The sequence below is a fragment of the Heptranchias perlo genome, chromosome 10, assembly GCF_035084215.1.
Source record: "Heptranchias perlo isolate sHepPer1 chromosome 10, sHepPer1.hap1, whole genome shotgun sequence".
NCBI lineage: Eukaryota > Metazoa > Chordata > Chondrichthyes > Hexanchiformes > Hexanchidae > Heptranchias > Heptranchias perlo.
The window spans coordinates 53,036,820-53,061,668 of NC_090334.1; the positions used below are offsets into that span (position 1 = coordinate 53,036,820).

General features: G+C 39.5%; 1 protein-coding gene and 1 long non-coding RNA gene across 2 annotated transcripts in view; one reads left to right on the forward strand and one right to left on the reverse strand.

The window, feature by feature from the left end:
• LOC137326560 (uncharacterized) overlaps positions 1-10,577 on the forward strand; it is a 68,567-nt gene extending 57,990 nt beyond the window's left edge. The window contains exon 2 of the long non-coding RNA XR_010964222.1: positions 9,392-10,577. This is a non-coding gene — a long non-coding RNA (uncharacterized lncRNA). The remainder of the gene's footprint in view (positions 1-9,391) is intronic.
• The window catches only part of tecpr2 (tectonin beta-propeller repeat containing 2), a 96,533-nt gene that overhangs the window by 54,242 nt on the left and 17,442 nt on the right, over positions 1-24,849 (reverse strand). Inside the window, exons 5-11 of the mRNA XM_067991777.1 lie at positions 24,051-24,208; positions 19,707-20,025; positions 15,107-15,239; positions 10,581-11,033; positions 8,550-9,574; positions 7,972-8,155; positions 7,449-7,622 (exon numbers count right to left, since the gene is read on the reverse strand). Of these exons, the coding sequence (XP_067847878.1) occupies positions 7,449-7,622; positions 7,972-8,155; positions 8,550-9,574; positions 10,581-11,033; positions 15,107-15,239; positions 19,707-20,025; positions 24,051-24,208 (2,446 nt within the window). The remainder of the gene's footprint in view (positions 1-7,448; positions 7,623-7,971; positions 8,156-8,549; positions 9,575-10,580; positions 11,034-15,106; positions 15,240-19,706; positions 20,026-24,050; positions 24,209-24,849) is intronic.

Here is a 24,849-nt window from a genome sequence, read left to right on the forward strand (position 1 = left end):
TGCTTCCTTCATGGTTGGGCTGGAAACACACTGTTCTGGAAAGTTCTTTTGTACACATTTCAGGAATTCCTCCCCCTCTTTGCCCTTTACACTGTTCCTGTCCCAGTCTATATTGGGATAATTGAAATCCCCCATTATCACTACTCTTATAGTTCTTGCATCTTCCTGTAATTTGCCTGCAAATGTTCTCCTTTATCTCCTTCCCACTATTTGGTGGCCTATAGTATACACCTAGTAGCGCAATAGCTCCTCTCGTTCCTTAATTCTAACCAAATAGATTCTGTCTTTGACCTTCTCAACTACATCATCCCTTTTTGGTGCTATAATAGCTTCTTTGATCAATACAGCCACCCTCTTTCTTTCCTGAATAACTTGTAGCCAAGAATATTAAGTGCCCAATCCTCCCCTTCTTTGAGCCATGTCTCTGTTATTGCCACTATATCATAGTCTCATGTGGCGGCTTGAACCTGCAACTCACCAACCTTATTTACCACGCTTGTGCATTTACACTTATGCACTCCAATCTCATCGGACTGCCTTGCATTTGCTCCATCTGATCCCTCCTATTTCTGGACCATTCTTTACTCTAGTGCTGCTTGTCCCTCCCAGTCCTCTGTGCACCTTGTTTTTCCTCTCTAATATTTCATCTTAGTGCTCACCCCCTTGCCAAATTAGTTTAAACCCTCCCCCACAGCACTGGTTAAACTCCCCGCGAGGACAGTGGTCCCAAGCTCTGTTGAAGTGCAGCCTGTCCATCTTGAACAGATCCCTCCTGCCCCAGAAATCTGAAGCCCTCCCTCCTGCACCATTGTTCCAGCCACGCATTAAACCTGTCTTATCCTACTATTCCTATATTCACTAGCGCGTGGCACTGGGAGTAATCCAGAGATTACTATCTTTGAGGTCCTGCTTTTTAACCTCCTCCCGAGCTCCTGAAAATCTGACTGCAGGAGCTCAACCCTTTCCCTTCCTATATCGTTGGTTCCCACATGGACCACGACTTCTGGCTGTTCCCTTTTCCCCGTCAAAATGTTCTGCATCCTCTCAGTGATGTCCTTCATCCTGGCACCAGGGAGACAACACACCATGCAGGACTCACATCAATGGTTGCAGAAACGTCAGTCTATCTCCCTGACTATTGAATCCCCTATAACAACTGCATTTCTTTTGTCCCCCTGTGCAGTCTCCCACGGTGTCATGGATTTGCTCCTGACTGCACTCCCCTGAGGTGTCAATACCTTCTCTGGTATTCAACACTGAATACCGGTTTGTGAGTGCCACACTCCCAGGGGACTCCTGCACTGCCTGCCTGTTCCTCCTAGTCTGTCCGGTGGACGCCCACTCCCTCTCCGCCTGAACTCTCTGTAGCTGCGAGGTGACCACCTCCTGAAATATGCCAGCCACGAAACTCTCAGCTTCCCATATGCACTGTAGTGACGCCAGCCACCCCATAAACTCAGAAACCCTGAGCTTGAGCAGTTGGCGGCTCTTCCTGCACATGTGGTTCTCCAGGACACACAAAGTGTTCTGGAGTTCCCACATGGCACAGGATGTGCATGCAGTGGGCCCAGCTGTCCTGCCATGTAAGCTAACAGTTAATTAAACTTTGTTTAGCTTTAAGGCACTTTACTGTTTATCTAACACTATAACACTAACCAACCACTAAAGACCACCAACCAACGAACTAAGCACTTACTGACTTACCCTCTGCGCTCCTCCTTGCCTTGTTTTGATTCCTCGTGTGGCTCCCTTTATGCTCCGCCCAGTCTTAGTCTATAGTGCTTTGGTTTAAATCACTTAGCACCTCCTTCCCCCACACATCAAATTCCCATTTGAATGTCCTCACTCCGTTAGCACTGCACTCCATTACAGGTTCAATCTCTGTCTTTCCCAACCTCTGATGTCATACACGACATCTTATATCACAGTCAGTTTCATTATCCATTCACCTACATTAGCTGTCTTTACCATGCTCAGTGAAGCCACCAGATTACACAGCAAGAATATTTCTAAAATATAACATTCTTTTATTTAAAAAATTACATCTTCATTATCCATGCTCCAATTATCTGCCAGAATTTTCAGAGAACAAACTTTTACATGTTACCATCTCACTCTACAGCCAGTAAATCCAATCTTGTACTCCAACCCAACATATGTCAACCTCTGAGACAAAGATTCAATTCAATTTATTTTATTGCACTTTTCATCATTCCTGTGACTAGGTATTATTCTCTACATCTGTACTAGTGAAGAAAAGGCATCATAATTCCAACTAACATTCTCATGGTATGCAATGAAAATGGCCTGGCCTTTGAGAAAGACTTGAACTACATTATTTCTTGCTCAAATACATAAACTACAAATTGTAAATGGGAAGAGAAGAGAACTTATAGATAAGGTTCAAATGCCTAAAATAAATCAGACCACTCTTTCCAAAATAAAAATACAATTCGCTGACTGAAGTACTATACAGAGTAGCACTTCGCACAATATGCATTTTCTGTATGTACAGAATTACATAGAAATTACAACACAGAAACAGGCCGTTCCGCCCAACCAGACCATTTTGGTGTTTATTCTCCATATTAGCAGTTGTCCTAATCCCATGTTCACACCCTCCCTCTGTTAATTGTATGATGTATATCAATGAGTGTTAATTGTATTCAGGTGGTGGATATCATAGAGTCATAGAGTCATAGAGTCATACAGCACGGCCCATCGTGTCCGCGCCGGCCATCAGCCCTGTCTACTCTAATCCCATATTCCAGCATTTGGTCCGTAGCCTTGTATGCTATGGCATTTCAAGTGCTCATCCAAATGCTTCTTGAATGTTGTGAGGGTTCCTGCCTCAATTGGGGACTCTCTTGTATCCCTTTTGTAGGAGAGCTTAGCTGGGGTGTGGTGTGTGTATATAAGGGAATCTCTGAATAAAGGCTTGGAAATAACTAAAGACCAGGCTTTAGTATTCTATCCTTCATTACCAGGCTATCCAATGTTAACACCAATATCTCTTTTTCCTTCAACCACCTATTTATGCCTCAACCACCAAGTTTGGTAGTGCATTCCACAGTCTCAACCCTCGTGTAAAAAAAAAATTTTGCCTGCTCTGTGCCGCCAATCTCTTACATTTGATTTTATATCTATGTCCCCTTACTCTAGACTCCTCGGGCTCTGGAAACAGTTTACCCTGTCCTATTCCTTCATCATTTTAAACACCTCTATTCCAAATGAAAACAGCCACAATTTTTCAATCCTTTCTTCGTATTTGTATTTCCTTATACCAGACAGTATTATAGAGAATCTGCGCTGTACCTTCACTATTGCCTCAACATCTTTCCTATGGTGTGGAGCCCAAAATTGCACACCGTACTCTAATTGCAGCCATACTAAGATTTTATATAGATTCGCCATTATATCTTGACTTTTATATTTTATTCCTCTAGCCGTATTACCCAGTATTCCTGTTCAAAACTTTCGCAACACCTTTACTAAATGTTAGTGCATATATTTCACATTCAAATATATGTCCAGTCACTGTTTTCCTGGAAAACATAATACTGCTTTAACAGTTTGTATCTTAGTATTACCAGCTGCTAACAGCCTCCTGTCATTCTCGTAAAGGGCAAGTTGATACTACGATCAACATGTTCCCTTCATCCAGTTTTAAATAGTAACATGATGACACACATTGCTTTTATCTTAAATACTTGTGAAAGGGCAGGTCAAATCAGAGTCTCCCATTAAGCTCACTGGACTGTATGGCTTAGTATTACACTGCCACACAGACCAGAAGGTCAGAGGTTCAATCCCACTCTGTTTGGAGTTCCTAAGACAGCAATTGGAACACTACAATTAGCCACAGTTCCCCATGGCTAAAATGGGGGAAGGTGGGGAAAGAAAGCCAAGTTCCTTTTCCCTAAAGGCGCTCCTGTGACCCCTCCTGGAAATCATGCATACTTGGAGGTCAGAAGTAGCCTTGGCTGTGATGCTCTCCACAGCCAAATAGCCTAAATTAACCTTCGAGGCTCATTAATGGCTATTTGAGTGAAGTTTGACCACTGGCCAACTAGTGACTATGCTCCTTGGTGGAAACGCAAGCAGGGCTCTTTAGTCAAGTTGGCTACAAGATGCATGTCTGGCGATGAAAGAATGGAAATAAGTCATTGCTCTGTGGAAGTCATGGTGATCAGATACCTAACCTGGGTGGTCCACTATTGTCCTGGTCAAACGGAGATAATTAGACTGGGGACAGGGGGAGGGAGAGGGTCAGAGGGGAAGCAAAATGCTGCTTAGTGGGGAGGGGATACCGTAGAACTGAAAGATCCTCAGTAAGGGCAACCAAGGTCTAGTGGCGTGGGGAGTTCAAAGGACTAATTGCTCATGGGGGGGGGGGGGGTCTGTTCACACCAAGGCCATATTACAGCTCACTGCAGGAGGATGGGATTGCACCCTGCGTCTGGGCCAGTCACGCAGAATCACGTCAATGGGCAGGGGAAGGTCTGCTTTTATGGCTGTGTGGAAAGAAGATGCTACCATCGAGCGGAGGGTGTGGGGCGCAGAAAAATTCATCCTTGTAGTTGGTGGGGGGGGGGGGGGGGGGGAAAAGAGGGTGAAGAAAATAAAAGGCCGTAAAATGTAGACAGCAATTGTGGAGGGGGCAGAATTTAAAGCCCATGGGGAAAAGAGGGCTAAGAGAATACAGCAATCGAAGGGGGAGGGGGCGGTAGGAAACTGCCAGAGAATCAAAACTAGTGGATGCGTAGCTGATTGGGGCTGCCTATATCTGAGGTAGTGGGTGGGGAAGGGTGTGGAGGGCTGTTTTTCATCATTGGCTGCAAGGGGCATCAGCAGGAGCAGTAGATTCAGTCCGCAGCTGTCGAGAGAGGGCTCTAGAGGAGCATATGCCACAGGGGCCTGGAGTTAGGATATCACAAAGAACGTCAGTGAGGATGTTGAGGAGAAAGTCTGGAGAGTTATAAGGCACAAAATTTTTTTTTTTTTTTTAAAGTTTACTTTCTTTGTAAATGCTCTTACTTACCTCCACCAACACGGATGGTGGCTAACACAATAGAGGCTCAGAAAGTTTGGCATTTGGTAACCAGAGCCTGCAACCATATGCAGCCTCAACCAGTTTTTTTTGACTATTAACTCTCCATATATTGTACACTAGCTATTATGTGACATTTAACATTGAAAATCCCCATCACAACACAACCAACAGGCATTACAGGTACTGCATCCAAATATTTACATTTTTTAAAGTCAATTTTGCCATAGATGGAGTCTGACAAAATTTATAAAAATCAAAGTACTGGATTTCCCATGATGCTATTCATAGTGAGTCAAAGTAGTCTTATTTTCTAACCTATAATCTCTCTCTTCTGTACCTTGTCTTGTTTTCTCATTTTTGCTGAGAGGTGGGATAGGATACGGCTAAGCTGAGGGAGGGGGGGTTGCAGTGGTATCAAGCCAGGATACAGGCTGGCTTTCAGGGCCATGATGTGGGGTTGAAGAATGGGGAGGGAAAGTGATTTGGTGCACAGCCCCACCCACCTTCAGGAGGACTTAAAGTGTACATATACACATATACACACACGCCTTACAGCTTCAAAGTAACACTTAGGCATGATTGACAATGACACAGGAAACAAGTACGATGCAAACGGGAAGATGCAAATCTTTAAAATATACATGCGAATGGGATAGGCTGTGGCTTATGTGAATGGTTCTGAAGTCTTTCACAATGTGGACCAATTTTTCAAAAATGGAGTTTTACATTCATATGCAGCATCATGTTTTAATATAGTTTACCAGGTACAAGGTAGTCAAGCTCACAGATTGATAATCTTTAAGAATGGATTGTAATAGGTCTGTATTGCATATTTGATAGACGGAAAATCAAGTAGAAAAGTAGCAAAGTTGGAAACAGTTATGTGCCAAGCCATTATCTAAAATTGCAACTGAAGTACATAAATCTGCAGAATTATTACATTGAATGATATCACTTACAAATACAAGTACATCTACCTGTTTATTAAAAAGTGAATGAACACATTAAAGCTGTGTGTAGTTTGCAAAGCTTTAAGATTTTTTTAAAATCTTCAATTTATGTGCAATTTATGAACATGAGAAAAACTTGCTGTGCAGCCACACAACACAAACCTCTTGGAGATGGAGAATTTAGAAGACATTCCATTTTGAGTTTTTTTAAAGTTCAATGCCGAAGATCACTCCTGTAAGTGAACCCTTACTCCTTACAAACTGGAATGTGCCTAATATTTGGTGATTTCTTGATGTGAACTTGGTCTTAACCTGAAGATAACATTACAAAGAGAGCGCAAAAATACTACATTTCAACATCATATGTTCCCCCATATATACCTTGTGATTTTCTATATGATTAGCTAAAATTCACCCAGAGAAAGGAGGAGGAAGAGCGAAGGCAAATGTGAAGTAGGAATTTAAATGTGTATCTATGGTGCATAGTTAACTGTAGTCAGCCAGACACTACAATTTGCTTCAACACCCCTTAGATAGGGAGAGGAAAACAAAGTAGCCAGGATTCCTGATCCAGATTACTGTCCAAAAGTGCATGTATAGGGATATTAGGTGATGCTCCCAAAAGCCTGCTGACACTCATCTCGGCTCACTTGGGTTTGGAACTGGTCATGACTGGCATCTGTGAAAGTATACTCCAACAGCATCTTCTTCAGAGAGCAGAGAGAAAAAATGCAATGGGCAAAGGAATAGTTTGTCCCAAATCAATAGCTGGTTCTAATTAATTTGAGGATTTTTTGAACATTTTTAACTCAAAATAAGTTTTTATAATTCTTACAACTTGTGACAATTAATTTTCCCTTTTTTTCTGCAGTATTTTGTACTTGTAGTAAATTTGTATGGATGGCCCTGATCTAATTTTTGACAGGCTCAAGCTTTTCCTACAATCTTTAGTCTAGTCTGAAATCATTTTAGCACTCATCACCAAAGGAAATGCAGATGCTAGGTAAAATATGATGTATACTGGACCTCTATGGAATCATACAGCACAGAATGAGGAAGCCATTCAACCAATTGTGCCTGTGCTGGCTCTTTGAAAGAGTAATCCAATTAGTTCCACTGCCCTGCTCTATAGAAATACTACAGACCTGGTAAATGTTCATTTTAAAAAAAAAGTCAAAGTTTCACTTCATTTTACAAGCATTATCTTTTTAATTTTCCCACATTACAACAGTGACTACATTTCAAAAGTACTGGCTGTAAAGCACTTTGGGACCTCCTGAGGTTATTAAAGGCACTATATAAATGCAAGTCTTTCTTTTCTTTTAAAATACACCAAACTTTTGTCAATTTGTGCAATAAACTTTATAATATTAATTGTGCCCACTCACGAGAACACTTTCTGCTGCAAGCATATTATTGGAATAATAAGTGTATTCCTGAAATACCTGTTTGCAGATAGAGTTCTCCATTGGTTTGGATGATCCATGCAGTGTCATCACTTAAAGCAACATATGCAGCATGTGGTAATGCCTCATACCAATGTCTCTTTCCCTTCATTGTCACTTTACCACAGGCAAATGCTTTGCTTGATTTTTGTTCAATCTTCCACAACAACACACCTGTGTATTGGAAAGTTAAAATAATTCCAAGGTTGTTAAAAATCAAAACAAGAACAGGTTTTAAAAGCTCCAATTTGAACAATTGTTTTGCAAATAAGGCACAAGAACAGTGTATACAGAAACTGTGTTTATCGCATAATTACTATGTGTTATTCCTCTTTACATTCTGCAACGCACGTTTTAAGTTTTATTTGTACATCATTTATATTCTATTAGAAGTAAAAATTTACAATGAGAAAGCTGCACAAATTGAAGACTGGAATTTAATGAACATTTAAGAATTTTAGCTGTATAATTACTGGCAGTAATTCAGAACACATCAGAATGACAACACCGCATCTTCACTGACCTGATGGCGATACTGCCACCTGCTGGACACCATCTTCAAACTTCTGCCACCGCAGGCTTGTACCAAGAAAAGGGCTACAGTACAGCCCACCCTTGTAATCTAAACACCAGATATGCTTTTCGGAGACTACCAGGCTGAGGATGCTATACCCAGGGCCAGAGTAACCCATCCAGCTCTCAGCAAACTATCAACACAAGATAAACAAACAAGTCAATGAATTTCAATAGCCTGTTTTTTGCATGGATTTCAAGAGAAGTTCCATTAGCTAAATCCTCATTTCCAAAAATTTGTGCCAAATTCAATAACTCAGGATTCTGCAGGTTTCATATTTAAGTCAGTAATAGAGTCACAGAATTCGGACATCCAAAGCAGTTCAAGCTATGCTGTTATTGACATCAGAGCTCTCTATCAATTATCTTGTACTTCACTACTATTCATCTATTATTGTTTATTAACAAAAAGTTACATTAAAGAGCAGATGAATAACTGAAAAACAGTACATATAAAAAAGCAAGTTAAGAAATTAAACTTAACAGTAGCTGCTAGCTTAAAAAAAACAAAATTAGTTTTTGCTTCACCTGATCAGATTTTAAAATTTCTATTTCATCTTGAACAGAATTATTCAAATCTTGAAAAACTGCACCTAGCGATTCTTTAGCATTGCAACTGTGATGGAGTTCGGTCATGTTGGCCTCAGATAACGAATGAGGTGCTCCATGAGCATAAATATCTTCATCATCACTGGATGATAAATGGTGTTCTTGGACACACTTTTTTCCAGTGGCGCCACTGTCATTACAGCCAACGGTCTCAAATGTTTGTTCAGTTTCAGTTGGGTCTAATGAATGCGGTTCATTGTATGAAACATATAGTTGGGAAAATGCTTTTGTTTCTTGTTTGTTCTGATCTCTATCTGGCGAAAGAATTCTCATCAGTAGTGCATGTCGCTCATCCAAGTAAGACTCTGAGCTTTCACTTAAAGATTCTTGCAAATTAAGGTTACCAGCCAACACAACATTTTCTGGATTTTGAGATCTTAATTCAAAAGGCTCACTGTTGCAGGCTACATCAAGCATAGTGCCATCTAAATTTTCTTGCAGGCTAGCTACTGGTTCAGAACAATTCAACAGCGAAACCATGCCTCTGCAATCTTCATTTTCACTGCAGTAACTGTCTAAAATTTCTAATTTGACAGAAGATACAGGATCTAAACATTCGGCTAAACTCAGATTGGAGGAATATATCATTTCATTCACTGTATTTGTATTCCTCAAAGATTCAGGTAAACAGTCTAAGGGGAGAGGATCATCCTGTAATGTAGGTACAGATTCAGGAGGCTGCATGGAGCCAAAAAGGTTGTAATTCTTCTCTTCCTGCAAAATATTATTCCAGTCTGTACTAATCTGGCTCTCTCTTTCAGGAGAATCGGTGGTCAAGCGATCCAGGCTGCTGCTCAATAAACTCATTTGATCAGACAAATCACAAGTTGTGGTTATGGAGCCATCAATAGCAAAGTCACTCAAATGTGCTGGCTCTGAACTTTGGGACCCATTGGAACAGTCAATTTCATGTTTTATGAGACTGCCTTCTGATGCAGAACTTGCTGTACAACAGAGATTACAGGCAATTATTGAAAAACATAAGAAACTTTATCCAGGAAACAGGAAATCAGTTCATACCATATCATTCCATAGATTTAAAGTATTTGGTAGAAGGATTAGAGGGGAGCTGAGGAGATTTTTTTTCACCCAGAGGGTGACTGAGGTCTGGAACTCACTGCCTCAAAGGGTGGTAGAGGCAGAAATCCTCAACTCATTTAAAAAGTACTTGGATGTGCACTTGAAGTGCCGTAACCTACAGCGCCACGGATCAAGTGCTGGAAAGTAGGATAAAGCTGGATAGCTCTTTTTCGGCCGGCATGGACATGATGGACCGAATGGCCTCCTTCTGTGCCGTAACTTTCTATGATTCTATTCTATGATCAACAGACAATTTAATATCACATTTAACTACAATATATAGTTGTGCTATGGTATTACCATTATAAAGGGGCCATGTACATTTAGAACAGAACCGTAGAATTTTACAACACATTTGGTCCACTGCATCCATTATGGATTATGCTTCCATAATTGTTTCTGGTAGAGCAATCACAACCCTGAGTAAAAAAAAAATTCTTCTAACCTCTCTCTGCTCTTTGTGACTGTAAATGTATGCCCTCTAGTTACTGACTTACCAACCAGTGGAAATAGTTTTCCCTTATTTATCACATCAAAATTTTCTACTTTTAGAAGTTATGAGAATTTGGGTCACATGAAGAGTAAATAGCAAAACCACCTGAACAAGTTTACTGCAGAAATACTACTCCAAGAATTAGGCTAAAAGAGAGTGCAACAGCTTCTTGTCTACCCCAAAAACTTATATGCCTCTCAGACTTTCTCTTAAAGTTTAACTTGAATGACTGTCACCAAACACCAATATAATCACTTCAGGTTTTCAGAGGTAGTCATTGTAGTCCTGTATCTCAATGGTGGTTTGTACATTTAAAGGAAACGTCCCGATGTTAACTTTATTGAAATTAATAAAGGCAAAGGTCACTTGAAAAATACCTTTCTTTCGTTTCTTCTTCTTTTTTAAGGAAACAACGACAAGTTGTTGGTTGAATTCTTCCATGTTTATTGTGCTGAACCTTCCTGAAGAGTCTGGAATCTTTGTTAATGCCACAGATGAGGAAAGTGCTCCTACCTGATGTTCTGGAGTTGTTATGTTGCTAAAAACACTAATACCACTGTTTATAGAACTGCTTCTGCTCCTTGGCTCACTGGTTAGTGAATATCTTCCTTCTCTTGTCTCGTCCCAGGTGTGTCTTTCAGCATCATATTTTGTAGTCAAACTTTGCAATTGTTCAGGTTCTGAAGTCCATGGATGTTGCACTTCAAAAGTACCAGTTCCTGAAGTTTTATTTTCACTTTGCACCTCTTTCAAATCTGTTGAGATTATTGTTTGTTGAATTGATTCACTGGAGGTGGCTGTCAGCAGGGAGTTTAATTGTGAATTTACACCTGAAAATGTAATTATATCTGTATTAAATTTACATCAGATTTAGAAACTGCACCAAAAAAAAGGGGAAAAAATCTGCTACTCAGGACAGTCTCCACAAACAGTATTTCAAAAAGTGTTCTTTAATTTTTTTTCCCCCTTTCTCCCCAAAGACATTGACTCCTCATTGGACACAGTTCCATGGATGTGTAAGCATCCATGGTGACCGTAAGTAGGCTAACGCAGCCAAACCGGATCCTGTCCTCACCCAATGTCCATACACGTTCATTCACTGCTGGGATTGCTGCAGTGATTAGAATAGGAACCCTGGATAATTCTCCGCAGATCCAGGGGCAGAGATCAGCTAATGCAGCATAGAACACGATCAAATCAGGGACTGTTCTGATCCATATGGCTCAATTACTCGCTGATTCATCAGAGGAGCCCACAATCAGCATTTTAAAAAAAACTGAAGATGTAAATTCAGCATCAAATTGGTAATGAAACAAGAGTATTAGTGGTGTGAGAATGGTCAGCACAGAAAGAGAGATCAAGCAAAGGTAAAAAAAATTAGTTCAGTCAACAAAGCAGAAGTGAGAAAAGTTTAAATTATGTGATAATATCTTTCCAATCTGACTTCAAGAACATATTTTGGGAGAAGTAAACAGTATTAATCAATGATAAATTAAATTAAAAATGCATACACATTAAAAACCAACTGTTTGATAGTTACATAAGCCATATGATTTGCTTTCAATTAAAATTAATTTGGAAATAGTCCAATGCAACAGCTTCACGGACTATCAATTTCAACCTATCACTTACTGCATGCACACACTTATCTTGCAACACTACACCTACTGCAAATACGCTACCATTGGAAATGGGCCAATCAGCTAACAGGAAAAAATAGGCACTAGGACTTTCATTCCTCTTCCCATCACTGAGCTGTAAACATCAAACTCAAATTGGCTCCCATTTTTACTATGTAGACACAATTACTGCATTGTTTTTCCATATATTGAAAAATAGGCCCAAACATTGGTGCATGTTATGTGAGAAAATGTTTTAAGAACCAGATTTTGAAGAGATTTTCATATACACTTATATTTGAAAATATCGATAAAACCAAATGTGCAATATATACAAAAAAGTCTAGTGGTGCAATAAAAAAAATTCCTTTCTTTACTTTAATATTTTAAACAATATACAGAAAAATAGCAATGCAAAATGGTTGTACAAGTCATAATAGTAATGAGTTAATGAAACACAGAAGTTAAACAGAAACATAGACACGAGGGGTTAAACAGAGGTCCCACCTTCCTGTTCTGGCACTATGAGAAATTAGAAAGTTTTCCCAGTGGCCTGGCCAACATTCCTCCCTGAACCAATACCACCAAAAACATCAACAGGTTATTTATTCAATTGCTTTTGGGGATATTTTCCTGGTGTTAATGTACTTCAGTGGCACTTTGATGTCATAAGGTACCATTTAAACTATTCTAATAATACAATTACAACCATCACCTTAGTTAAACCACTGCTGTCAATCTAATAGTGTAGCAACATGAAGTCTAAAGGAGATAAAGAATAAATAAAACATAACAATTATTTTTCTAAGTGCTGTAATAGAATGCAGATAATAGAATTTTCTGACTATGTGTAGGATGGGTGTCGGAAAAGCACCCCCAAAATTGGAGGAAGTGAGGCACAGGCTACTTGATGCTCACTCTTGCAGTGCACAGAACCAGTCTTTCGGAAAGCTTAATGGATTGGACCTAGCAAAGGAAGTCTTGCATTAAAGTGCTGTTGTCCAGAAAAAAGGAGCCAGCTCTTCAGAAATTTATCTAGTCTTGAGAATAAAAGAATCTCCTGATTGGGCTACTTTCTGCAACACGTGAATCCAGATTGATTACAAATGACAATAGGTTCAATAGATACCACATCACCAAAATACTCCACATCAGAGTGTAGGACAGGAGATTAAGAAAAAGCTCATCCCAGAATCTAGTAGAATGTTCAAAGGGTACCCAAGTAAACAATGAAGTGTGTTAATCCTCTTGGCTATAGTTTCCCAGTATGTCTGAATCAAAAGATATGTCTAACATATCTGGAGAAGACAGTCAACCCCACGATAGATTCCAACATCCCTTAAATACCCAAAGATGCTAATGATGCAGGGGCAAGACTGACAGAGGGAGCAATTTTAAACTGCAAAAACGGGTGGGTTGGGGGCGGGTGGGAGTTATAAATAGTTGTTTTTTGGGTCGCAACCGCAACCCGGCTTTATTTCCGGGTTTAATGTCGGAGCGTAAAAGTACAGGCTTCCCACTGAGAATGCAAAGTCCGAAAACTTTGCGGTTGCAACCCAAAAAAAACTATTTTCAACTCCCACCCGCCCCCAACCCACCCGTTTTTGGGGTTTAAAATCACCCCCAGTATCTTACATTGATGATCTATCAGACACATAGGCTTGGCGTTTCCTCCGCAGTTTATGCCCAGATACACCCGTAATCTGGGCGCAAACAAATTACTTAGCTTAAAAGATAGTGGAATTTTGTGCATAAGTGAGTCACGCGTGTAACTACAATATGCCCAAGTCTCCTTGATCTTTTACGTCTGCCCGTCAAACCCTCCGTCGGAATGAATCGCCGCCCATAGAACTGGCCACGTCCCCGACTCAAATGTGAGTATCCCTCAATTGCAGTTGTTCAGGGGGTCTTTCAATGTTGCAACCAAATTTTCAGGCACAGCAGGGAGCAAGTCTTTTTTCTAGTATTTTAATTGTCATTTTTGAGCGTTTTAAAAAAAAATTATCTTCATTGAGGCCTGCTCTGAACTTTGTTTCTTTTAATGCATTTTTTGGTATAAGTGACATTAAAAGTTGAAAAGCTTCCCCAATTGCAGGTTCTTAAAAATGATGGTTAAATGAGTTGAAACTTAAACTTTAAGACTCAAAAGAAAAAATATACAGGTGTGGGTTCAGCGTTTCCTTGGGCCCCGATTGTTTACACTGAATTATGCTCATTTTAAATTCAGGTGTATTCTAATGAGATTGGGAGGATACTTGACATCAGCAAAATGGGCACATTTTCAGGTCGAACTTCTGGGTTGCGCCCAGGCCATATTAATTGCAAGTTATTTGGGGTCATTCTTCAAGGCGCCAATAACCTATCTGGAAAAATCACGTCAAATGTTTCTCTCTTGCGTCATTTGGAAATGGCAGATAAGAGTCCCAGAATATCAAGACGAAATAAAAGTAGGGACATTTACAAATTTTCCTCAGAAAGGTTTTTCTCACAGTCACTGATTATGTGGCTTATAAAAAGTCCAATTCTAATTTTTATATGCCAAACACAGTCCTTTTAATGTGAAAATCAAAATGATCTTTGATTATCACAGTAAATAATCATCGGAGGAAAAAAACCTGTTGACATGTCAGGTATCATGTGCAAACCTTTACGAACTTAGGAAACACAGCCAAATAGGAATATGATTTTATATATATGTATGGCTATATCAAAGAAGAAAACTCACGATTTAAGTTACAAAAACCTTCAGCAATTTTTGGACTGCACTATCAACCTCATTCTCACCCCCCACTCCCCAGAAAATGTTTTCAAAATGTGTTTTAGCACAATGCATCTCTATTAAAAGGAATCTGAAATTAGGCCTCTCTTTTCACCTCCACCCCGTTTTATCCTCTTCTCTACTGAAGGCTGGGGTACAATTCCTTGGAAATCAGCGCTCTCATACTCACCACATGGCCACTCTTCATGCATTGGTCTAGACAATGAATGTCATGAGCCTCAAAAGCAGTAGAATTCAGTTACTGTTTTCACCAGCCATCTAGACATTCTCTATTAAGGGGTACTAGGTTGCAGTCAGAAGCAGGGATTTTGCTTGATTTCACCCCCGCCCCCTTTGATCGTCCACAGACAACAAGGCCAATTTCAATTCCCAACAGTCAACAAACTAAACGGAGACCAGGCATCCAATTTGGTATCATTCTGATCTGCATGACTCGGTACCATGCCACATGGCGGATTTCCCTACTTAGCCTGAAATTATGTTTAAATCAAGCTTCCATTCTTACCTGTGGTCATCAAACCTTCTGGCTTGCTGGAAATCCGAATAATATCACGTTCATTGGTCAACATGAAAATCTCATCTTCTGTACAGGAAACAGACACAATACCACTGAATCCTTCTAGTCCACCAATCAGAGCCTGCAAATGTCATATATTAAACATTAAAGTGAAATAGTTACTTGATTGACTTGTCTTTCATCAACTTAACCCCTTTGAGCACGACAAAACATTTTAGCTTGAAAAACACATTTTCATACAGTATCTGTAAACATTAGAACTTAAACATTGTCTTCAGCATTAGAAATGTATCAAAAATTAAGTATCTTTCAAAAACAAATCATAGAATATTTCTTAATTCTCTGCTCTGTAAAATATCACCATTAGATTACAATAGTAGTCAACTTTGTAAATATTCTAACTTTTAAAATATGGTGCTTTGAATGAACAATACAGTACAAGGCCCTGTTAGTTCTTTGCCTTTAGAATTTTTCGGCCAAATATGCCCCAAATCCATACAATTTAAAAATGAAACCCCCAAATGGCCACCAACTGCATCAATTAAGGCCGAAAGCTATCCTGGTCCTGGGATGGTTTAAGCCCATGTACTAAAATGGTCTAAACCCATTTCAAAAACAAGCACACTGGAGTAAAAGTCTCCTCTGATTGCTAGCTGAAATAAGTCTTAGTTTGAATCCAGTTTATAGTGGGCACCAGCTCATCACAAAGCTGCTCCAAGTTTGCACCAGTGTGATATTTTCATTTTCTACATCCTGCCTCCTCTGAGGGACAATGACAACTTAGTACCAAATTATAAGTATTTTGCACTGTGCTGTCACACCCAGTAGGAACTTCCTAAATTATTTTCACTTACTACCCTTAAAGCCATTACAGAAAAGGAGACTTTCACTCCAGTCAGTCTGAATTGAATTTGAACCTAGATCCTGAGGATGAGAGGGCAGTGCTCCAACTTGGTAGTCCTTGAGTTTAGGCATTTCTGACCCAACATAAGAAATAGGAGCTCGAGTAAGCCATACTGCCCCTCGAGCCTGCTCCGCCATTCAATAAGATCATGGCTGATCTTAGACCTCAACTCCACTTTCCCGCCCGATCCCCTACTCAGAGTTAGAGATGCCTCAAGCACCTTTAATTGTTTTTATAATAGGCACTATTAGTGGTTTCAAGAATTCATTCCACTCTGTCCTTAACTTTAAGGGTTAAAGTCCTGTGTACTATTCAGTATTCTGCTGACATGGTCTGAAATTTATAAGAATGTGCTGAATTTATGGTGCTTCTTTCAACAAACTAAAGTAGACGTATGATCTACTGCACCCAGTGGTCAGGCTAGCTCTCTAATACAGGTAGACCTATATTCTTCCCTTTATCAAAAAGGTTAAATATTTTTTCTTGCAAACAAGTATTTTTTTCCCCTCAGCTTTCATTGTTTTCTTCTATGTAGCTTTGTACTCAAATTTAAAAGATATTTGGTTATTGTCCATTTAGGTCATAACTAGCTTTTTTATTTGTTTATTTGTGTTTTCAAATCTGCTTTATTAAATTGGAGAGTTGAGCTGTTTTATCCCGTTAATGTTTTTGGTTGCTATCTTAGTCAAGAGCTTTCTTTATGACTTCTTCAACCTAAGCATTTAGACAGAAACCACGTGTATCTTTTTCAACAGCAGCTTTAATTTGCTAGCTTTCCAGCCCCCATCTTCACCAACTTTCCCCCTCCTCCCTTTTTCTGAAGGCATTCACTCCTTGTCAGGATACGGTTCTCTGAGCACCAGCAATCCTTTGGTATAGTGCATAAGTGGCCATCATTCTTGAATGAGCTTTGACACTAGTTGGTAGAATATTTAACTGTGGGGAATGGGTTCACGGCCAAGCTCTATCCAGACTTCACCTGATGTCTACACGTGAACGTCCAGCAGCGATCTTCAGATGGCAATCAGTAATACAACTCTAGCCTATTTCTCTTTTCCTAACTCATGTCTTGAAGCCCATTGTTGCACTTCTAATGGCATCCATGCCAAGATCAGCTAACATGACACACTGGGAATAAAGTGGGCTAGCTTATTTTCTAATTGCTCACTAACGTAGTCTGCTTGCTTTGTTTTCTACTGGCAGCTGATTTAAATGGTTTGTGGCAGTAGATAAAGAATGCATTATGAAAAAAGATATTTGGCAAAATCTGATAACACCACTCGAAGAGGAGCAGGAAAACTCTCCCAGTGTCCCTCAACCAACACCACCAAGCTAAATGCTAGTGGACAGGTACAAAATATAATTTAAAAAGGCAAATAGAATGTTGGCCTTTATCTCAAGAGGGCTGGAATTCAAAGGGGTGGAAGTTATGTTACAGCTGTACAGAGCTCTGGTAGATCCCACCTGGGAGTACTGCATTCAGTTCTGGGCACTGCACCTCAGGAAGGATATATTGGCCTTGGAGGGGGTGCAGCGCAGATTCACCAGAATGATACCTGGGCTAAAAGGATTAAATTATGAGAACAGGTTGTATAGACTAGGCTTGCATTCCCTTAAATATAGAAGATCAAGGGGTGATCTAATTGAGGTATTTAAGATGATTAAAAGATTTGATAAGGTAGATAGAGAGAAACTATTTCCTCTGGTGGGAGAGTCCAGAACAAGGGGGCATAACCTTAAAATTAGAGCTAGGCCATTCAGGGGTGATGTCAAGAAGCACTTCTTCACACAAAGGGTAGAGGAAATCTGGAACTATCTCCCCCAAAAAGCTGTTGAGGCTGGGTCAGTTGAAAATTTAAAAACTGAGATTGATAGATTTTGTTAGGCAAGAGTATTAAGGGTTACGGAACCAAGATGGGTAGATGGAGTTATAATACAAGTCAGCCATGATCTAATTGAATGTTGGAACAGGCTTGAGGGGCTGAATGGCCTACTCCCATTCCTATGTTCCTAACTGGTTATTTTATCTCTGCTGTTTGTAGAACCTTGCTGTGTGCACACAGCTTGCCACATCTGCCAACATAACAATTAATACAGTTCAAAAGTAATTAATTGGCTGTGAAGTGCTTTTGTGCATCCAAAGACAAGAAAAGCACCAGGTGAAAGTTTTTTCTTTTTGCAGATATTGGATACCACCTGGTGATGGGATGCCTACAACTACAAGCAAATAGGTTGTCCCATTACAAAATGTTTACTAAGGGTTTGACCATTATGAGTGTTCACATAAAATTGTGACACAGGAAGTAAGGTTAATGTGGACAGAAAGTGTGCAACATATGCAAGATCTTAAATACGTTACTAGTCAGTCAACCTCCTCTGGCTCTGCACATGGGAGTCCAGACCAAGCGTAGTCTTCAGGTGAAATGGGGTTAAAGGTTTTTTAAAATTCGTTCATGGGATGCGGGCGTCGCTGGCAAGGCCGGCATTTATTGCCCATCCCTAATTGCCCTAGAGAAGGTGGTGGTGAGGATGATTGGATTCAGGACTGCAGATGTAATTGAGTCCCCATTTTAAAGTCATACATTCTGTCCTTACTTTTATATTTCATTAAAAATTCCTGTCTACATTTATAATGGGAACTACCATTGTAAACTTGTTACACTAATTATTCCACCCTAGTGTTGACATTGGCAGGAGGGTGTAATCACAGTGTCATAAGTTTATGTAAGCAGTTCTTCATTATAAATGTGGACATAGGAATTCATAATGGAAAAATGCTGACTGGGTAAGGGCAGACAAGATTTTTAATGCATTATAAATTATATCCTTTACCTGTAATGTCACAAGATTTCCAATTTAATGATCAAAACTTCACTTGACCATACATCACTGTCAAATTCTGTACTACAGAATAGAGCTGAAGGAAGATCTGCAGCTGACAGTAACATGGTGACAGGTCTGCTTTTTTTAAAAAATGCAACATGGAACAGTTTTAGCTTTTTTCTTTACGTTGTTGAAGTAGTAGACAATTTTAGCCATGTTTCGGAAGTCTATTCATTTATCTACTAGTTTTCCAAAGCAAAATAAATCATTTGAACACACCTTTATAAAAATCACTAGGTATAAGAGATCTTAGTTGAAATGAATCTGTATTTTTACAGTACTTTCACAAACTGTGTTTGTATGCTTCTATATGCTGATAGTTGACCAGTAGTAAAATATGAAAAAAGTTTTAGAAGTCAGAATTCTAGAAAAGCATCAGAAAAGAGGAACCACCTCTGCAAACAACCAGTGTCCCTTTTCCCAGGAAGATAGAACTATTTAATGAAATTTATACTATAACAAGGATACTACTGCAGATAAATTTATTTGTCACACATGCTAGACAGCTATTACAAACAAGAGTTTAGTTTACTTATCTTACATTCTAGAACTGCAAAGAAAAGCCTGCATTATATGGTGTAGTCACTAACAAAAAGCTGCATTAAATATCTTGACTTGGAATTATGTTTATCGTCCTCAATTAGTACCCAAGGATTATATTGCCTTAAAATACATATTTTCAACTACACAGAATGAGAATTGATCAAGGAACATCAAACAATAATAAGCAACTTATCATTCATGTTACAAAACTACAGAAATGCAGCTGCCTACATTATACCAGCTTTGCCTTTTGCATACCTGGTTGACTGCATCGATCACATAAATACTAGTCTCATTCCAGCTCAGCACCCATCCATCATGTAGGAAGCACTTCAACAGCCCAAGGTTTCTCTCAGTTGGCTTAATGACACCTTTGCTTCCAGTTGCCAAACTCACTCGAGGAAACAGTTCAAATGGCTTCACTCCACTAGCAAATACGTCTTTTAAAATGAGAGTTGACTGAACAGCCCCTTGTATATTTGATTTCCACAGCCGAAGTCCAGGTCTTGAAGCATACAAATTCACATCGCTTTGTTTACAGAGGCCTGGTAGGAAACAGGCTCCAAATCTGCCAGCACTAGAGACATGGGAGATTAAAAGATATTTCAGCCTATTGTTTTCCTGAGAGTATGAAATGAATCTCCTGTAAAATTGAAATCTACCATATAAAATGTTATGTATTATTGTTTCCTGATTATATGTACAGCTAATTTTCAACATTAATACTTATAATATTTGCATTTTAGTGAGAAATGTAGCATTCTCTATCAATAATAATTGATTGAGAATGCAATACATTTTCTGATAGTCATGTGTTGCAGAGAAAAAAATTGTGCTGCATTATTGTGCAATTAATATGAATAACTTGAATAACTCAAATTTGTTTGCTCAAATTTTTACTTAGGAGATTTTCAATATGGTGGTCAAACACCTTCAGAGAGAAGGAAAATCCATTTCAAGTGGCTTTGGGAAATATTGCACCCTCTAAAAATGTATAAGAATTGAATCAACTTGATCCTTTACCACTATACTGTATAAATACAATAAAAGTTTTATCCTACAAGAAAAACACACACACAGGCCATGGCAATGTCCACAGTGAGTCAGAAATTATGCGGCGGAGTGACGTGGCCTGGGAGGAATTCAGAGGAACTGGAGTTGGAATGATCTGAGTGAAATTGGACCGGCAATTGCTGAGGATTAGGGTACAAAAGTGTGACATGATGCAAGGACTGAAATGAAATTAAGTGTAACATTCCTTTCATCCAGAGTGAAATGAAACAGTATGAAAAAATGCAAAGCTTCATTGCAAAATAGAAATACATAATTGGAGAAAAATGTATTCTGCAGTAATAAGAGCAGGATTTATGACCGACAATGGTGAGACACTGTGAAAGTGTAGATGTTGGAAGATTTGAAGGTGGAGGGAAAAGAGGAAGAACAGGCATAGGACCTTGCAGCATGAGAAAAGAAGTGAGGTGGACAGGGCATACATGAAGAGCACAGATGGAGGTGAGGGGCATGTGCAGATGAGGGAGAATGAATGGAGAAAGCCTCAGATGAAACAGTGTAGGAATTTCATAGTACATAAAATCAAGGTTGTGATCTCCAGCCTGAGGGAGAAGCAGGCCCGTGGAGAGAGGGAAATGCTTTGATGAATTTGTGTCCTTTGTGACTTAATTTTTGAGCAGTTTATCTTGGATTACAAATTTTAGTTGTAAAACATCCATTGGAAGGAACATGGCCCCTGAAAGGATCCGGAAAGAAGTTTTAAAGTGATTTACTTAGATACAGCGTAGTTAGAGTCAAAGTGTTTTTTGATTGGTTCAAATTCTGGACTTAAATTCTGCTCCCAATGCACGGCTGGTGCAGAGCAATTTGTGCCACTGGTGCAAAGAGGCGGCCTCAAGTGTCTTCTGGGATCCCCTCATTAACATATGGCAGGTGCACTCCCAGCTTAATTTGCAACATGCGCTGGGAGACCAGGAGTCATGGGGGAACCAGATTTTCTGGGCAGAGCCTTAAAAGTGCAAGAGCAGCACCGTAAAGTAGTACTTGCACTTCCTGTTGTGGGGAAAACACTTCCTGTTGTGCTATTGCTGAATGTCTTAAGAAAATGAGTCAAAAGTTTAACAATATCCCAGGGGTGCCGGGGCAGGGGGGGGGAGGGGGAGAGAGAAGATTTGGAAGATATGTGAAGACAACTCTAGAAGTAATGTTAAGGAAGGCCCGCAAGCCATTTTTGTATACAACAGCTGACTGAGAAGAGGTGGCTGGGCAGGACAATGCAGTTTCAGCAATTAAGGGAGTCTTCCAAATGAGGAAGAAATTCAAAACCTTTAAGAAGTTTGCTATAGTAAGCAAGTGTTAAGATGTACTTACATCTTTGCAGTGGTCTTCAATGGCACACCTGCAACCTGCATACACTTTCCACTCAAGCAGCTGCATTCCATACTGATTTATTTGGCAAATATCCCCTGTGGTACTTTGAAAGGAGCCAGTAGTATAAATATTTTAGGCATTAGTGGAGGGACTAGAAAAGCTGGAATTGTTTTCCTTAGAGCAGAGAAAATGGAAGATGTAACAGAGGTGTTCAAAATGATGAAGGGTTTTGATAGAGCAAATAAGGAGAAACTGTTTCCACTGGCAGGAGGATTGGTAACCAGAGGACACAAATTTTAAGATAATTGTCCAAAGAACCAGAGGGAAGGGGAGATGCTTTTTAATGCAGCGAGTTGTAATGATCTGGAATGCACTGCCTGAAAGGGTGGTGGAAGCAGATTCAATAGTAACTTTCAAACGGGAATTGGATCTACACTTGAAAAGGAAAAATGTGCAGGGCTATGGGGAAATAGCCGGGGAGTAGGACTAATTGGATAGCTCTTTCAAAGATGGGCCGAAAGGCCTCCTTCTATGCTGTATGATTCTATGATTAGTCATCTTTATTGACATAAGCCAAGCAGTACTGGTCCTGGAGATAGTTTGGAAATCTTTTTTGTAGCAAGTGGCCAGATCTATACTGCCTCCTTGGTGAACCTCTATCGCCTGAGACACAGCTCTTGTGACATTCTCAGTAAATGGTCTTGGCCTGTAAACATGGCCTGAAATAGATCAATATGTGCCGCACCTCCCTATGATTCAGAAGTATTTGCCTCTGTACCTGCTGGTAGAATTCTTCCTCTATTTCATGAAGAGCCAGCAGAATATCCAAAAGGTATGCCCCTGATGTGAGTGAACTTACTTATGTCAGGCAAGATGGCTGGGTAGTTTGGGATAGAGAAGTAAAGTTCAGAAATAAATGCCCCCAAATCCATGCTCCACTCCAAATTAAAAATAAGTCGACCAATTTCACAGACTCTTGGAAGAAAATCAAATAAACTGCCAAAACGGAGAACAAACTCGAATCCAAGGAGTTCACCTTCAACAGTTTCCAGTGGCTATGCACTGGTATGTCTGCTCCAAGTTGTTATGGCACATGCATCAGAATTTCCTGGTTTCAACAGACACACACACAGTTGAAGTTTGTGCAACAAAGCAGCTATGCTGCCAGCACAGGCCCCACAGAAAATCTGGGCCTAGCATTCTTGGATTTCCTCTTCCTGTGTCCAGTATGTACTCAGCACAAAGGAGCAGAATTTTAGCCACTATGATTTTTTGGCTATTTTCAGCATTTTTTTTAAACCTTGCAGACATCATCCACACCCTACAATAATTTGTCATCCTTCAGATGCAAGACTTCAATTGCAGATGTCCTGCGTCAATGCTTGCAGTAAATTGGATGACATACTGTTTTAGAAGGACAAAAGTATTATGCCACCTAATACAAAAATGTATTATGCTGCTAAAGTGGAGCTGTATCCCTTTAGGTCATAAAATAATTGCAGATGTATAAAAAGTGAATTCATTCAAAGGTTGATTGTTATTCAGGGTGGAGATCACAATCTTGGCTTCATTTATGGCCAGCACAATTAAGAAGCTGTAGACATTCTAGCTCTGGCAGTTTTGGTGTTTTTCTGTACACTGCAGATGAATGCCTTCATTCCTTTATACATTACAGAAATTTGCATTCTTACAATTTTCTCTCCTTTCATCTCTCCAGAAGGCAGGGACTTATGCAAGAGTAACATTCCAGGGCAGCTGCAGTCCTTATCCATAGGCACACTTTATATATAAACCTGGATAGCAAAATGTCTGTTCAAGGACAGGAGACACTACAATTGACCCCAATCCTGTTAAGACACTTTCCAACAAGGTTCACTGGATGACAATCAGGAACTGAATTTTTCCCCTCCATAATTGGGGGACACTAAAACTAACTATAGTCCCCTGCTGTGATCACCTAACTCAGCACAGAGTAGGAACCTAGGACCTTCCTTATCTGTACAACTCGATTTAGCCACTGAGCTAGCAGGGCAGCCTAAAATGTTGCTTTTACAACATTTATGACATTTTTTTATACTTCTGGTCCAGACATTACCATCAACATGGAAGCTTTAAGAAGCCTAAGTGTACAATGTTATGATTTTGATAACTCAGAAGCCTCAAGCAATTTTACTTGATGTTCTCTATTATGTTTGATTATTTAAAATTGAACGTACTTACCTTTTTCTTGGTTGGGTTCCAACCTGTTTGATAATGTTTTGCTCAGTATAAAAAAGAACAGAGTGCAGGCAAGTTGAAACTAGCAGAACCTTTTGAGTATAGTCCAACTGTACTATAGGAGATGTTTCTTCTAATATCACACTAGGATTACAAACACCCTATAAGAAAACAGAATACAGCAGTTAGATAAGTATACAGGACAGAATCCACATCCTAATTCAAACAGATTAATAAATATATCTTCACTGGTCCATGTTGGTGCTTTTTGTCCTTCAATAGCGAAGAATACAGCCAGAATATAATTTCATTTTTTGCTCATCAAAAAGCTATTGCAGCTGCTTATGAAATAATCTCAATGAATTTTCCCTTTCTACATTCATCTCACTTCACAAAATTTCACCAGAAGAATTACATATGCAAACTGAAGAATCAACGGGCCACAAATCTCTGAGTGGCGTGGCAACGCTCACTGCAGCTCCTGCAAATTAAATTAATGAAAATACTTCCTGCAGGCTGTGAAGTTCGAATTGCTTGATTTTAAACTTTAAAAAAATTGTGCGCTATCAACCCAGCCTCTGAGTAGCGCGAGTTGATGCAAGAATAGAAGACATGCTCACAAAATCTGTCAGGAAAAGAAGTCACGCCCACAGATTCAGGCTACACTGCTCAAGCAGTCTAGCAGACTTCATTCATTTAAAGTTAGTATTTTGGATGTCATTGTAAATAAAAATTTTAAATCTTTTCTCTAAAAAGCCAAAGAAATAATTGAATTAAAGAGACAGAAGGGAAAATTTTAAAA